The 17,746-nt window shown below is 41.2% G+C and overlaps 1 protein-coding gene across 2 annotated transcripts in view; it reads right to left on the reverse strand.

Moving 5' to 3' along the window:
- The window catches only part of PCCA (propionyl-CoA carboxylase subunit alpha), a 1,119,575-nt gene that overhangs the window by 552,157 nt on the left and 549,672 nt on the right, over nucleotides 1-17,746 (reverse strand). For both annotated transcript variants that reach the window (XM_056555680.1, XM_056555679.1), the window contains exon 10: nucleotides 7,173-7,275. In XM_056555680.1, the coding sequence (XP_056411655.1) occupies nucleotides 7,173-7,275 (103 nt within the window). The remainder of the gene's footprint in view (nucleotides 1-7,172; nucleotides 7,276-17,746) is intronic.

The raw sequence follows: 17,746 nt of genomic DNA on the forward strand, positions 1-17,746 counted from the left end.
GTCAGATGTGCAAAAAATGCTCCCGTCCTTAAAGCATACCCGTCAGAACAAACAAAAACATTTTTTTAAAATATATCACTCAGTACCTAATCCTGACCATGTAGATAAAATTTTTGTGTGTCGAGCACCTTTATTTATTTTTTTAGTACACTTAATTTAGCTCACTAGTCTAAATTCCTCTCAAAGGGAAGAGGCGTGGCCTCACTGTGCAGGTCTCCACCCCCTCATTCATGCTGTCTGCTCACATCTACCCTAACATTAGCAAAACTACAACTCCCAGCTTGTCCTCACTGACAGTAGCGGGACACAAGATGACAGTGGGAGGATTTTTCCTACAGCTGTGAGCCATGCGCTCACAGCTGTCAAAGGAAGTGTGTTCATGACATAGGTGATTATGCATGGACACAGCAGGACTAGTATGTGTCCAAGCAGGCAGGGGGTCAGTTGTTTGACTGGCTTTTTCAATATGAAATACTGAAAATTTTCCAATGAAAGCAATTGCAAAACCTATTGGTTTTGCATGCTTTACAACATATCAAAAGTTTTTGTATCTCACAGTGCCCATTTAAGGTGAAAATGGGCTGGATCCTTAAGGGGGTTAAGGACCAATGCCATTTTCACCTTAAGGACAAGAGCATTTTTTGCACATCTGACAACTGTCTACTTTAACATAGTGGTAAATTCACGTCAATACTTGCCTCATTTCATTGAAATCAAATTTCATGAAAAATTTAGAATTTTTTTTTATCTTTGAAGCTCTCTGCTTGTAAGGAAAATAGACATTCCAAATAAATGATATATTGATTCACATATACAATATGTCTACTTTATGTTTGCATCATAAAGTTACTTTTTGAACACATCAAAGGGCTTCAAAGTTCAGCATCAATTTTCTATTTTTCACAAATTTTTCAAAATCAGTTTTGAAGTGGATTTGAAGGGCATTCATATTAGAAATACCCCATAATTGACCCTATGAAAAAAACTGCACCCCTCTAAGTATTCAAAATGGCATTCAGTGTGTTAACCCTTTAGATGATTCATAGGAATGGCAGCAAAGTGAAGGAGAAAATTCAAAATCTTAATTTTTTTACACTTGCATGTTCTTGTAGACCCAGTTTTTGAATTTTTACAAGGGGTAAAAAAAGAAAAATCCCCCCAAAATTTGTAACCCAATTTCTCTCGAGTAAGGATGTAAAGTGCTCTGTGGGTGCACTAGAGGGCTCAGAAGGGAAGGAGCAACAATGGGATTTTGGAGAGTGAGTTTTTCTGAAGTGATTTTTGGGGGGCATGTCACATTTAGAAAGCCCCTATGGTGCCAGAACAGCAAAACAAAGTTTTGGAAACTACACCCTTCAAGGAACGTAACAAATGGTACAGTGAGCCTTAACACCCTACAGGTGTTTGACGACTTTTCGTTAAAGTTGGATGTGTAAATGAAAACAAAAAAAAGGGTTTTCACTAAAATGCTGGTTTTCCCCAAATTTGATGTTTTTACAAGGGGTAATAGGAGAAAATGCCCCCCCAAAATGCCCCCCCAAAATGCCCCCATCTCTTCTGAGTATGGAAATACCCCATATGTGGATGTAAAGTGCTCTGCGTGCGAACTAAAACACTCAGAAAAGAAGGCGCGCCATTGAGCTTTTGGAGAGAGAATTTGGTTGGAATAGAAGTCGGGGACCATGTGCGTTTACAAAGCCCCCATGGTGCCAGAACAGTGGACCTCCCACACACACACACACACACACACACACACACACACACACTATTTTGGAAACTACACCCCACTGGCATTTGAAAGATCTTTGGAACAATGGGCTGTGCAAATGAAAAATTACATTTTTCATTTTCACAGACCACTGTTCCAGAAATCTGCCAGACACCTGTGGGGCGTAAATGATCACTGTACCCCTTATTACATTACATGAGGGGTGTAGTTTCCAAAATGGGGGTCACATGTGGGGGGGGGGGTCCACTGTTCTGGCATCATGGGGGCTTTGTAAAGACACGTGGCCTTCAATATCGGACACTTTCTCTTTCCAAACGCCCAATGGCGCTCTTCTGAGCTTGCTCGCAGAGCACTTTAAATCCAAATATGTGGTATTTCCATACTCAGAAGAAATGGGGCTACAAACCTTGGGGGGAGGGGGGTTTCCAATTTGCCTAGGGTAACACCAGCATTTTAGTGGGAAAATAAATGTTTTCTTCATTTTCAACGAAAATTCATCAAACACCTGTGGGGTGTTAAGGCTCACTATACCTCTTGTTACGCTCCGTGAGGGGTGTAGTTTCCCAAATGGGGTCACATGTGGGTATTTATTGTTTTATGTTTATGTCAGAACCACTGTAATATCAGCCAACCCTGTGCAAATCCCCAATTTAGACCTCAAATATACATGGTGCGCTCTCACTTTTGAGCCATGTTGTGCATCCGCAGAGCACTTTGCGTCCACATATGGGGTATTTCCGTACTCAGGAGAAATTGCATTACAAATTTTGGGGGTCTTTTTTTCCTTTTACCACTTGTGAAAATTAAAAGTATGGGGCAACACCAGCATGTTAGTGTAAAAATGTACCTTTTCAGTAGGAGTAAAAGGAGAAAAAGCCACCAAAATGTGTAATGTAATTTCACTCGAGTACGGAATTACCCCATATGTGGCCCTAAACTGTTTCTTTGAAATATGACAGGGTTCCGAAGTGAGAGAGCACCATGCGCATTTGAGGCCTAAATTGGGGATTTGCATCTGCCACCAAAATACCCTAACGGCAGTGTTTCTCAAACATGGTGTCACCAGCTGTTGCAAAATTCCCAGCATGCCTTGAAAGTCAGTGGCTGTCTGGCACTACTGGGAGTTGTTGTTTTTCAACAGCTGGAGGCTACGTATTGGAAACAGTGCCGTACAAGGAGTTTTTTATTTTTAATGTGTGTGTGTGGGGGGGGGGGGGGGGGTGTCTGTGTAAGGGTGTGTATATGCAGTGTTTTACTTTTTATTTTGTAGTGTAATGTTTTTAGGGTACATTCCCACGGGCGGGGGTTCACAGTGAGTTTCTCGCTGGGAGTTTAAGCAGTGGCGGAAAATTTGCCGCATCTCAAACTTGCAGCAGAAAACTCGCTGTAAATCCCCACCCGTGTAAATGTACCCTGTACAATCACATTTGGGCAAAACTTCAGCTGTTGCATAACTAAAACTCCCAGCATACACTGACAGACCATACATGCTGGGAGTTTTAGTTATGCAACAGCTGGAGGCACACTGGTTGCGAAACACAGAGTCTGTTACTTAGTGTTTCACAACCAGCATGCCTCCAGCTGTTGCAAAACTAGAACTCCCAGCATGTACGGTCTCTCAGTGCATGCTGGAAGTTGTATTTGTTGCAACAGCCGGAGGCACACTGGTTGTGAAACACTGAGTTAGGCACAAACTCTGTTTCACAACCAGTGTGCCTTCAGCTGTTACAAAACTGCAACTCTCAGCATGCATTGACAGCCAAAGGGCATGCTGAGAGTTGTAGTTTTCAACAGCTGGAGGCACACTGCTACAACTCCCACCATACCCTTCGGCTGTCCGTGCATGCTGGGAGTTGTAGTTATGCAACAGCTGGATGCACACTTTTTCATAGAAAAAATGTGCGTCCAGCTGTTGCATAACTACAACTCCCAGAATGCACAGACTACCAAAAGGCATGCTGGGAGTTGTAGTTGGAACTCCAGCTGTTGCAAAACTACAACTCCTGCTTTATCCTTCCGCCTGCACTGCCGGGACCGCTGCCACCGCTCCTGTCCGCAGCTCTTGAGGAGACCCCGCTGGGCCAGGCAAAGGTCGGTCGTTCTGAATGATCAATCACGTGATCGTGCAGTGGCACACGTGCCACCTCACTCCTGCTGGGTAAGGGTGAATGGGGCTGTCACCCTTTTTTTTTCTCCAGGTTACCGGAGACCTGATAGACCCGGAGTCGCCGCAAATCGCCTGTCTGAATTGACTCAGGACCCCCACAGGGGTTTGCACGGGGTGCCTGCTTAATGATTTCAGCAGGCATCTTGGTTTGTTCCCTGCCCAGCAAGTGGCGGGGACTGGAATTTCCCCAGGTTTACAGGTACACCCTTGGTCCTTAAGTACCAGGACGTCAGGGCGTACCCATACGCCCGTGGTCCTTAAGGGGATAAAATTTTTTAAAAAAAGCAATCCGATTGGTTGCTATGGGCAACTGTTACACTTTTCCTCATCACAGGTTTTGATAAATCTCCCCCAGTATTCCAGTTGTGTTCTCACTAGAACTCTACACAGTGGGATCACAATCTTTTTCGGTGATAAATCTAGTTATGCAGCCAAGCACTCAACTTGCTTTCCCTACTGGCAGCACTGTTGAATCATTCTGAAGCGGTCAGAAATCACTATTCTTAAATCATTCTCTTCTGAAGTCTTAAAAGGGGTATTCTTTACTTACCTGCTCAGGCACTGCAGAGCACACAGCGCTAATGACTGAGAACCCCCCCCATGTATTGTGTATTCTAAAGCATTTTACCTGGGCATTAAAACAAACAATACAGCAGGAGATGCTCTTTGTCTCTTGCTTCATGTACACTGCAGCACTCTGCTGACAATCAACATCTAACAGTATATTGTAAAGAAATTGTACATTTTTTTTATAATAAAGTTGGATTACAAAATTACATGTGTTCATTAAAGCAATGTTTTAGGTTCAACAAGTTACTGGCGGTCAATTGTCAACCTAACTGGCCTGTCGTTTCTACTACTTTTCTTGTGGATCAGGAACATCTATTAGGGCTCATTCACACAAGCGGATTTATTTGTGGGTTTCCCGCTGCGTGTTTGAAAGGGGACAGGCTTTCCTCGGCTGTCCGCAACAGATTTTTGGCTGGCTATTTTGCTGCAAATTTCCCTACCAGTTTAAGTCAATTGGAAGGAAATTCAGCAGCAGACTGTCTGCAGCAAAATAAGGACATGTGAACGCACCCCTAGAAAAGACTGGGAATACAGATCAGTCAGGCATTTAGCAATCACAGATTGGAGATCTTAACAACTCTGGGGTGGATACCATCTGGACCAATCATCTTATTTAAAGAGAAGCTCGCACCATCTGTATTTTTTTTCTGTCCCTACCTATTGCTAGTCTATCCCTAACCCCTTCCCTGTCTTTAAAAAAAAAAAAAAAAATTCTACCTTACAAATGGCTCATCTTCTGCTCGTATGTGTACCTCTGGTGGAAGCAGACTTCCCCAGCAGGCACGACGTCACTGACGCCTGCTGGGTGCCGACTTCCGCCCTCACCTCATCTATGCTGTGCTCCTGTCGGGATAGATCAGCTGCCAATAGCACGGCAGGCTGCTCCCGGGTCTCCTCCTCCCTGTTTAGCAGTGTAGTGTTATCCATGGAGGAGGAGTATAGGAGCATCGCCCACTTGCCATGCTCACTGCCAAAACCTGGGACCGAAGCAAAGTACGGGTAAGTGAAATAAGACCTCACTTACCTGTACAGGACATGTACAGTCCTGGAGCATCAGCGCAGCACTGAGATTCATTGCTGCTCTGCCTCCAGACTGTACATGCAGCCAATGAGGTAGCTGCGAGGCCAGGCCACCAATAAGCACAGACCCTGCGTTCACAGCGCTCGCTCCCGCCTGTCTGATTGACAGGCAGGGAGCGAGTGCAGGCTGACTGAATTAGGACCGATTGCCAGGGCGGCATCGGTCCTAATTCAGTCATGACGTCACGGCAGGGAGATCCCTAGTGGCCGGTTTTCAAATGTAAAATTCATAATTTTTTTTTTTTTAAATCAAAATAGTGAATCTATATTAGAGATATGTTGTAGTACATATCTACTACAACATAACATTAAAAAAAAAAAAAGTTGGTGACAGTGCCGCTGAAAATAATGGTGCTAAACCCTTACAAATAGATATTATGTATAACCAAACTAACTATGATTTTAGAAGCCCCTTTCTGAAAAAAACTGATCAAAAGTAATAATTTAAATTGGCAGAAACAGCCTTATCCATATAAATTTTTCCATTTCTACTATTGGAATTCCAGTTTTTCTTCCTCATTTTCTTTCCTCATATCTACAGGTTTTATCCTCCTCAAATAGGCACGGTTATAAAAAAACAAACATAAAACTTTTGATACATAATATGTCGTAGAGTTTCAGACCCGGATCGATTACAGGAACGTGCCTTAAAAAGTGCGTTCTCTCCTGGTTCTATGCCATCCAGGTCTCTAGCATAAAGCAGAGAGAGGAGGGTGGCTGTCTGCTTCTCTTCCTGCCATTATCATCAGTCACGGTCTGAACACTCAGGTCCAGACCAATAAAAACTTTTGACATATAGGGCGTGTCAAAAGTTTGTTTATTTTTTATTTACAGTTCAACAAATTTGGCCATTTCTTCCTCTTTTGAGGCTTTAATTATATTTATAATAGTAATTTTCCAATCATTTTTACACCCCACTGTTAGCTACACTTCCAGCGTCTGTATACCTCCTCAGTAGGCTTTTTTTGTTGGCTTTTTTTCTTTATGGGTCCAAAGCATGGAATTTACAAGTCAGCTTTTGCAAGTTGTGTTTTTTTTTTAGTAGCTGCTTAAAAATAAGCAGGACATCACATTCACATTTCTAAGATATTAGGTTAGAACAATTAATTGGGGGAAACATCTTCTAATCTGTGGTATTATAGTCTGTGTATAGTATACATATTAAAGTAGACAAACATAGGACTTGTATTAGGCTGGGTTCACACTACGTTTTGTCCCATACGGGAGCGCATACGGCAGGGGGGAGCTAAAAGCTCGCGCTCCCGTATGTTACCGTATGGGCTCCCGTATGTCATTCATTTCAATGAGCCGACCGGAGTGAAACGTTCGGTCCGGTCGGCTCATTTTTGCGCCGTATGCGCTTTTACAACCGGACCTAAAACCGTGGTTGACCACAGTTTTAGGTCCGGTTGTAAAAGCGCATACGGCGCAAAAATGAGCCGACCGGACCGAACGTTTCACTCCGGTCGGCTCATTGAAATGAATGACATACGGGAACGCATACGGTCACATACGGGAGCGCGAGGTTTTAGCTCCCCCCTGCCGTATGCGCTCCCGTATGGGACAAAACGTAGTGTGAACCCAGCCTTAGCTGCAGAAACTGTAGATGGGATATTTAGTACTTACTTGGATTTCTATATGACGGGGGTTGTCAATGAATTTTTCTATTAGCAAGCGATCATCTCCAAAACTTGATGCTGCTTCTTGAGATGAAAACCTAAACCCATCCCTAAAGTTGTGAAACAAAAACCATGCAGAAAAAATGTATGAGGAACACTGTAAATCATTATATATTCTTTTTACTATTACAAGCTTTAAATTAAGGTTTCTACAAATATAATCCAGATGGATTAACTACCCCATCACACCAAGCAACATTAGAAAATGTATAAAACTTATGAAAAAAAAACAAACACTGTTCGAACTTAGCAGTGTTAGGCTGGGTTCACACTCCGTTTTTCAACTACGGTTCCCGCAAAAAACGGATGGAACTGTATGGGAAAAAGTAAACCGTATGTGTTTTTAAACAGTATACTGTTTTTAAAAGTGCATACAGTTCCGTCAGTTTTTATAGGAAAAAAACACATGTTTTTTAAAATTGTCCATTTTTAATGGGAGGGGTCTTGGGTGGGGACTTTAGGATTCAAATGCGCATGTGCAAAGTAAAAACGTATACGTTTTTCCCGTATGGAACCGTATACATGTGTGTTTCCCATTGACGTCAATGTTAAAAAAAAAATTTATGCAGTTGCAGTACGGTTTTTAAACTGGAGTCAAAACCGTGGTTGACCACGATTTTGTCTCCGGTTAAAAAACCGTACTGTAACCGCATACGTTTTTTTAACATGGACGTCAATGGGAAACGCACATGTATACGGTTCCATACGGGAAAAACGTATACGTTTTTAAATTGCACATGCGCATTTGAATCCTAAAGTCCCCACCCAAGACCCTTCACATTAAAAATGGACAAAATTTTCAAAAATGTATGGTTTTTTTTCTATAAAAACGGACAGAACAGTAAGCACTTTTAAAAACAGTATACTGTTTAAAAACGCATACAGTTTACTTTTTCCCATACTGTTCCATCCGTTTTTTCCCATACGGTTTTTGAAAGAAAACGTATGCGGGAACCGTAGTTGAAAAACGTAGTGTGAACCCAGCCTTACATTAATCACTACTTGACTCCATGTTCTCCAAGGAAAAGGAACATCACTGCACACAGAACAAAATGGCAATTTGTGTGCCGCAGGGATTCAGATAGACACTGAAATGGTTGCAAATGTAACAAAAAAAATCTCAATTTGCTACTAATTTTTAAGCAAATGCTGCAGTCAATCAGTCTACAGTCTAGTCTAGTGTAAATGGTGTGGCCAGTCAGTTAATCTAATGTATATTATATTGTTCAGTCCTTCAGTCTATAATCTGCAAGGGTATGTTTACAATACTGAACTGAATGAGGAAAATGTCCATAATAAGACCATCTTTGGATCCAATATCTTTCTGATCTATGGTAAATGGAGCAGAAAGGATAAGAATCAGCACTTATCTCTGTGGCAAGTTGCCCAAAATCAAAGTCCCTTTGACTTATGGACTTTTACTACTGGATTCCAGCTGAAGATTGAACTTAACCTTCTGCTGAAACTTGAATCCTTATCAGAAAACCTATTGAAGTTAATGGTAGGGTGATGCAAGGTGGGAGCTCTGCAGAATTCCTAGTGGATTCTGCCTTAAACAAGCCCTAACAGTCGCGGATAGCTAGTCCAGTCTACTGTAAACATTGTTACTGATTACAGACATTTGATAAGCACAATTCATTTTCTGCATTCAAAGTGCAGTAAAAGGAACTGCATTATGTAATTTCTCAAAACGTATCAATATATCAGATGAATCTCTACTATTCACTCTTAAAACACTAAATTATGATACACTGGGCTAGAGTATTAGGTCACAGACTAGAGTGGCCAAGTTGCACAAAATAGACTTAAAAGGCAAGATTGATTGCCCTCTCTTGCACTGCAGCCTATTGCTGTAGCTCAGTGAGGAGGTGAAACCAGCATCAAGGACCCCTCTCTTCACATTTTATTATGATCGTTAGTACCTGAGAGAGTGGTCCCTTTTGGACCAATCTACAGTTGTCCCCTGAGGAACCCCACATTGTTATGGCTTGTATCCATCCAAATAATAAGGGGGAAACGCGTCGGGAAACTTGTGTGACAATACATTGGAATTATGTTTCATATTGCAGAAATTGATGTATTTGCCAGGACTAGCCAGGTGAGGGTCGGTCTATGGGCCTTTCATTCTTCACCTTGTTACGCCATGCTTTATTTCCCGATAGTGTCAGAAACTGGTCTAGTAATAAGTCCTTAAAGGCTGTTACACCCCCTCCCATAGACTAAGTAAAAAAAATGATGGGCACCGCTATTATATTCAATGTGGGTGCAAATGTGGTTGCCAAAACATAAGTAATACAAGGAAAAAGGAAAAGCTGGCAACCCAAGTAAATGCACACCAACACCTCTATATATGCAACTTAATACATTTTTATTTTTCTGGAAAAAAGGGGGGGGGGGGGGGGGAGTACAAACACCATTAAAACCACTTAAAAACATGCATAAGAATACATAGAGCATAGGAATGTATTTCTATCTCTACCCCCTGACTCACACTGAATAGCGAACTGGGTGAATACTATACCTATACTCTATGTATTCTTATGCATGTTTTTAAGTGGTTTTAATGGTGTTTGTACCCCCCCTTTTTCCATACAAAATAAAAATGTATTAAGTTGCACATATAGAGATGTTGGTGTGCATTTACTTGGGTTGCCAGCTTTTACTTTTCCCCTCCCATAGACTTGCATTGAGGGGGCGGGGCGTGATGTCACGAAGGGGCGGAGTTGTGATATCACAATAATCTGTCCCCGTGGTCGGGAGGCAAAAGACTGTGAACCTCCAGAGCTTCTGGCAGTACTTACAGGTGGGCGCTGCATGCTAGATTGTGGGGGTCCCCAGCAGCGATTAGACTTCTTATCCCCTATCCTCTGGATAGGGGATAAGATGTCTTGGGGGCAGAGTACCCCTTTAAAAGAACTATCATGCAGGATAATTTATCCCTTATCCAAAGGGTATTTCTGGCTCTCCCATAGACCTACATGGAGGGGGTGTGCTGGCCTCAGCTTTGTGCAGGGGCCGACATGCTCCGTTCTCGGGGACTGCCATGGTGCTGTGAAGGAGATCAACAAGGGGGTCCCAACGATCAGATACACCGCAATCAGACACTTATCTACTATCCAAAGGATAGGGGATAAGTTGTTCTGCGTGACAGTTTTCCCTTAATTTATTTTTTACTAAAATTTTAAGGTTATGGACACCTTTGAATTATTTTTTTTTGTTCTTGATTTGCATTTCTTATTATAGTACAAAAACACTTTCTCAATAGATTAAACATTTTGGTTTTGGTTTCTGTTGTTTAACCTGTTATGCCCTGTTATCAGAGAAGCCTCTGACCAGTTTGTCATCAGCCTTTATAATCTCTCGAACAAACTTTTAGGGCACATTCACACGTGCATATTTGTGCCGCAGATCTGCAGCAGCAGATTTTGCTACCCATTGAAGTCAGTGGGCAGCAACATTTGTAGCAGTAAATCTACAGCAGAAATACGCATGTGTGAATGTACCCTTAAGCTGTAATATGACCAAAGTACAGGTCCATTTTAATTTAGTCATAAATCAGCTGAGCTATACCTTTCAGAGAAGAAAAAAAGCTGATAACAAACCCCTCAGAAAATAGCAGAAAAGTAAAATATTTCTTTAAAAAAGAGAATTAAACTATTGAGAATTTTATTTTGTTATAAGACATTTTGTAATAAGAAAAAAAAAAAAACATTTTCATTTAAAAAGGTGTCCATAGCCTTTAAAGGCTTGTTTAATTTCATGGTCCAACTGTTTTCGTAACGTAACAATTGCATACCATACTAATAAGTTGATTCAACAGTTTCTCTTTTGACACATTGATCGAATTGTATTATCCTTATACATTTTTTATGTCATATGCAAAATTCAATAGAACTTGGAAGTTACATTGTTTCATTCTCCTAACAGGGTATATAAATGTCAAAGATGGGTCCACTGCTTTGGACCCTCTCTAAGAGTCAGGATATAGACCTGTTCTACAAAAAGAAACTTCCAATCTGGCATACTTAGGTTATGTCCACACATTGGCATGTATGCATGGAAAATCTTCATGCCGACATTCTGAAGACCGCGGGCGCCGGCATAACATGCCGGCGCTAAGACCACACGGAAATGCCCGTCTCATAGATGGCTATGCATCCCGTGTGGAATCTGCAGAAAGGATGGGCAGGTTAATTTTTCTTTCTGCAGACACAGAAACATCTGGCATGGAAATTCTGCCATGTGCTGTTGTGGAATCTATGTGTGGAATTCCAATGCGGAATTCTAATTCAAAATAAATTTTATTGAAAACACTTCAAAAACAGTACACAAAATTAATGTAAAAAGTAACCGAGGAACACGTTGGGGGCCAGGAGAGGCCCAAAGGGCATAACAACAGAATTATCATAATTAGACAGTACAGCCATTGTGCGGTGCATTCCACTTAGAGGAATGAAGAAAGCAGCGGAATCGCCAATGCGGAATTCTGCAAGGAATTAGAGACGTGTGAACATGTATTACATGGATGACAAACCATGGGTATGGTGTCCATGTAATGCTACATCTCCCCAACAGAAGTAATGGCTTTCCATAACAAATTCCAATGCTTGCCTTTGTTGCTGCAGGGTGGTCCTTCAGCTCCCATATAAAATGGTCTATCTATGGTGAGAATGATTTGCTGCAGATTTTCAGTACGCAAAATTTGCATGGCTAATCTGTAGCACATTACAATACCAGAAAAGTAAATGAAATAATCTGCACACAGTGGAAATTTTCTTCACAGAAATCAATAAACGGTGCAAATTTTTTAATCTGAAGCATGTCAATTTATGATGAAGTAGTTTTCTCAGATTTCCCTATTGAAATCGAATAAGAAAGGTAAAACTGGCAGCATATCTGCAACAAAATGTGTGTGGATATTGTGCAGTTTTCTGCAGCACCTGAGTCTATTGCGCTTTTACCGGTTATGTCCCACAAACTTTGTCTATTATAACAAAATGTACATTTGACAATTTGTATTCTATTAATTGTTACTTTTTTGTCCTGCCACTAAAAACTTTATCAATTACACAAAGCTGTGACTATTAAAGACTACTAACAAACTTTTGCTTGATCCTACATAATACTGTCCCCTCATTTTCCTCCTCTATGATGCTTTTTTTCCCCCAAAAATAGTGTGTATTAGTATAAAAGTAGACATGCATGCACACATTTTTTTCCCTACCTATTGAAGTGGAAGTATTATGGTATCAAGATGGGTTATCAAGCTTGGGTTCATTTCATTTGGAGAAAAGCTGTGTCAGGAGCGATTTGATCATAATGTACAAATATATGAACGGACAGTACAGAGATCTTTCTAGTGATCTTTTTATACCTAGGCCGATAAGCGATAACCATGACAAGGGGGCATCCTCTAAGTCTAACAAAAAGAAGGTTTCACCATCATCACAGACAGATTTTTTACTGTAAGAACATTGAGACTATGGAACTCTCTGCCACATGATGTTGTGATGTCTGGCTCAAACAAATGGGGGCATGGATGTTTCTGCAAAAAATATAGCATTACATGCTAGATTTATAAGGATAAAACTTCTTCTTTATTCTTATTGGAGCAGGGGGGAAAAATATGTCTTTCCTCTGGATCAACACAGTAGGGTTTTAGGTTGAACTTGATTGACTTTCTTTTTTAACCTTACAAACCATGTTAGTCTATCGGGGGGAGCCACAATTTCTTGGGAAAAAGGGTGAAAGAGACGTCATGTGGGTATGATGTTTTATATTTGCCTACTGACTCCCAGCTAACATCTGACCGCAGTGGTTTTGAACAAAAAAAAAAAAATAATAAAATAATAATTACATGTATGATTTTTAAGGGCATTTTCTTGTTACAAAAAAGCTAGAATGGGATTTATCATCCCTGTGTCTAGTGTATTTGTCATACAATCACAATTTCATTTTGCACAAACTTTTATTTTGCTACCAACCTGCCTGAAAAAATGCTGGCCTGAGCTTGGCCAAGAACGTACACCTGCAATCAGGAGTAAATTGTAGCAAAAATAAATGCCAGCTCCAAGCTGGTGTACATTTCAGTAACTGGGTATTATTAACCCCTTAAGGACCCGGGCTTTTTCCATTTTTTCATTTTCAATTTTTCCTCCTTAACTTTAAAAAATCATAACTCTTTAAAATTTTCACCTAAAATTCTATATGATGGCTTATTTTTTGCGTCACTAATTTTACTTTGTAATGACATTAGTAATTTTACCCAAAAATCTACGGTGAAACGGGAAAAAAAATCAATGTGCGACAAAATTGATGAAAAAACACTATTTTGTAAGTTTTAAGGGGCTTCCGTTTTTACGCAGTACATTTTTCGGCAAAAATGATACCATACCTTTATTCTGTAGGTCCATACGGTTAAAATGATACCCTACTTGTATAGGTTTGATTTTGTATCACTTCAGAAAAAAATCATGAATACATGCAGGAAAATGTATACGTTTAAAATGGTCATCTTCTGACCCCTATAACTTTTTTATTTTTCTGTGTTCAGGGCGCTATGAGGGCTCATTTTTTGTGCCGTGATCTGAAGTTTTTAGCGGTTCCATTTTTGTTCTGATCAAACTTTTTGATCACTTCTTATTCACTTTTTTGTGGTATAAAAAGTGATCAAAAATGCGCTATTTTGGACTTTTGAATTTTTTTGCGCGTATACCATTGAACGTGCGGTTTAAAAAGCGGCATATTTTTATAATTTGGACATTTCCGCACGTGGCAATACCACATATGTTTATTTTTATTTACACTGTTTTTTTTATTCTTGGAAATGTCGGGTGATTCAAACTTTTATTAGGGGAATGGATAATTGAAAGGGTTAATGATTTTTTTACACTTTTAATGCAATATTATAGCTCCTATAGGGGGCTATAACATTGCATTAACTGATCTTTAACACTGATTCATCTCCATAGGAATGGATCAATCAGTGCTTTCGGCGATTGAATGCTCAAGCCTGGATCTCAGGCTTGAAGCATTCAATCGGACTGCAGGAAGGAAGGTAAGAGACCTTCCTCCTGTGCTACAGCTGTTCGGGATGCCGCGATTATACCGCGGCGATCTCGAACAGCTCCCTGAGCTAACCGGCACTTTTTACTTTCACTTTTAGCCGCGTGGCTCAGCTTTGAGCGCACGGCTAAAGGGTTATTAGCGCGCGGCACCGCGATTAGTGCCGCGCGCTATTAGAGGCGCGTCCCGGCTTCACTTTGACGCCGGGCCCGCCGCGAAATGATGCGGGGGCACCGTGTGACCCCGCGTTATATCGCAGGACCGGGACCCAGGACGTACTCATACGTCCTGGGTCCTTAAGAGGTTAAAGACAATCATGATTAAATCCCATGTGTCTTTTTCCAGCCTAAGAAAAATGAAGACTTTGCCTAAAAGCTAGAGGACAATTTCCAATAAGGATCTTGACCTGCAACCCTCCAGAAAAATTAGGATGTCAGACTATTCTGTTCGAAAACCAAGATAAGATAAATGCTTATATCTCTGGATATATAGGTCCGAGACACATAAAAATGATATGCACATGATCAGGATTGGGTCCTGAGTAACTTTTTTTTCTTTTTTTTGCACTATGACAGGTACAATTTAATAGAAGAGCAGTGACAGAGTCAAACCACACTGAAAAAAAAATCAAGGTTTTAGATTTCAGGAAAACAAACTTTTATAAAAATGAGACTAGTGGTAAAGGAGTCCCTATCAGACGGACTGTTTCAATGGAGTCCAGGAGAAATTGGACTACTTAACCCCTTAAGGATGGAGGGTTTTTCAGTTTTTGCGTTTTCGTTTTTTCCTTATCACTTTCTAAAAATAATAACACTCAATTTTGCACCTAAAAATCCATATGATACACAGTAAATTTTTCGGTAAAAATGACACATTATCTTTATTCTGTAGGTCCATACAGTTTAAATGATACCCTACTTATATAGGTTTGATTTTGTATTACTTATGAAAAAAATATTAACTACATGCAGGAAAATTATACATTTAAAATTGTCCTATTCTGACAACTACAACTTTTTTGTTTCTCCATGAACGGGGCGGTATGAGGGCTCATTTTTTACGCCGTGATCTGAAGTTTTTATCAGTAAGATTTTTGTGTTTCGATCTGACTTTTTGATTGCTTTTTATTAATTTTTTTATGGTATAAAAAGTGACCAAAAATACGCTATTTTGGACTTAGGAATTTATTTGCGCATATGCCATTGACCGTGCAGTTTAATTAACGATAAATTTTTATAGTTCGGACATTTACGCATGCGGTGATACCACATATGTTATGTTTTTTTTTTTTATTGGGAAAAAGGGGGTGATTCAAACTTTTATTAGGGAAGGGGTTAAATGATCTTCATTCACTTTTTTTTCCCTTTTTTTTTGCAATGTTATAGACCCCATAGGGGACTATAACATGCAGTACATTGATTCAATACACTGATCACTGCCATTGCATTCAATGGCAGGGATCAATGTTATAGGCAGTTGATTGCTCAAGCCTGGATTTCAGGCTTGGATCAATCAATCGCCGTTCGGACACGAAAGAGGCAGGTAAGGGGCCGCGTCTAAAGAGTTAATGCCGGACATCAGCCCGATCAGCGATGTCCGGCATTAGCCACAGGTCCTGGTTGCTTATAGCAACTGGGACCCACCCGGTATGATGCACGCTCACCTGCTGAGTGCACTTCAAACCTCAGGAGACTCTTAGGGACGTTCATAAATGTCATAAATAAATATGCGTTAAGGGGTTAAAAGTTACATTATTGAAGGCAGTAGATAATTGTGTTAGGCTTGTTCGTAAAAGCAAAAAAAGGAAGAGACCATTTGTGGTACCCTGCAGAAGTGGCTAAAACCATAAAAAAACATGATAATGAAGATAGGGAAAAGTAAAAGATTAGGCAGAAAGAGGCCAAGCATGTTACAAAATCTTCTAAAGCACAGACAGAAACTAGCTCATTCAGTGAAAAAAGGAGATAAGACATTCTTCAGATCCATAAATGGAAAAAAAAAAGAAAGGAAATAAAAAAAAGAAATAACTAAATTAAAAACAGAGGAAGGAAGGTATGTAGAAGAGAATTAAGGACTAGCCAACTGCCTCAATCAACACCTCTGTTCAGTTTTTACAGAAGAAATTTAAGGACCTCAGCTAGAGAAGACTAAAGAATCTTTTGACGCATTTGCCTTTACAGAGTAAGAGGTTCTGAGTCAGCTATCTAAAGACAAATATGTCACAGGGGCCTGATGGGATAGACCCAAAGTTATTAGTAACATAGTAACATAGTTCATAAGGTTGAAAAAAGACCAGAGTCCATCACGTTCAACCTATATCCCTAATGAGTCTCTACTGCTTAACGATGTAGAGCTTAATGATGTACTAGCAAAACCATTAACAGATTTATTTAAAGGGGTTCTTTGGTGCTTACACATCTTTTCCCCTATCCAAAGGATAGGGGATAAGATGCCTGATCGTGGGAGTCCCGCCCAGGATCATGCACGTGGCACCCCGTTTGTAATCAGTCCCCGGAGCGTGTTCGTCACGCCTCCGCCCCCATGTGACGTCATGCTCCGCCCCTCAATGCAAGCCTATGGGAGGGGGCGTGACAGCTATCATGCCCCCTCCTGTAGGCTTGCATTGAGGGGCGGAGCGTGACATCACACGCCGCCGGCCCGGTGGTCACCTGTAATCAGACCCGGAGCGAACACGCTCAGGGGACTGATTACAAATGGGGTGTCGCGTGCATGATACGGGGGGTCCCCAGCGGCGGGACTCCCGCGATCAGGCATCTTATCCCCTATCCTTTGGATAGGGGGAAAAGATGTGTAAGCACCGGAGAACCCCTTTAACCAATCACTGGTAACAGGAGTTGTCCCAAAAGATTGGAAATTAGCAAATGTTGTCCCCATTTATAAGAAAGGGAGTAGAGAAGAATTAGGCAACTATAAGCCAGTAAGCCTGACATAGATAGTGGGGAAATTAATGGAAATCCTATCTAAAATCCCATGGATTGCAAGATGAAAAACAATATGGGTTTACTTAACCCCTTAAGGACCAAGGACGTACCGGTACGTCCTTGGTCCTGCTCTTCTGATATAACGCGGGGTTACACAGTAACCCCGCGTCATATCATGGCGGGCCCGGCGTCATAGTGAAGCCGGGACCCGCCTCTAATAGCGCGCAGCGCCGATCGCGGCACCGCGCGCTATTAACCCTTTAGCTGCGCGCTCAGAGCTGAGCCGCGCGGCTAAAAGTGAAAGTGAAAGTTCCCGACTAGCTCAGTCGAGCTGTTCGGGATAGCCGCGGCTAATCGCGGCATCCCGAACAGCTGACAGGACAGCGGGAGGGCCCCTTCCTGCCTCCTCGCTGTCCGATCGCCGAATGACTGCTCAGTGCCTGAGATCCAGGCATGAGCAGTCATGCGGCAGAATCGTTGATCACTGGTTTCTTATGAGAAACCAGTGATCAAC

Source organism: Hyla sarda, chromosome 2 (assembly GCF_029499605.1).
Source record: "Hyla sarda isolate aHylSar1 chromosome 2, aHylSar1.hap1, whole genome shotgun sequence".
NCBI lineage: Eukaryota > Metazoa > Chordata > Amphibia > Anura > Hylidae > Hyla > Hyla sarda.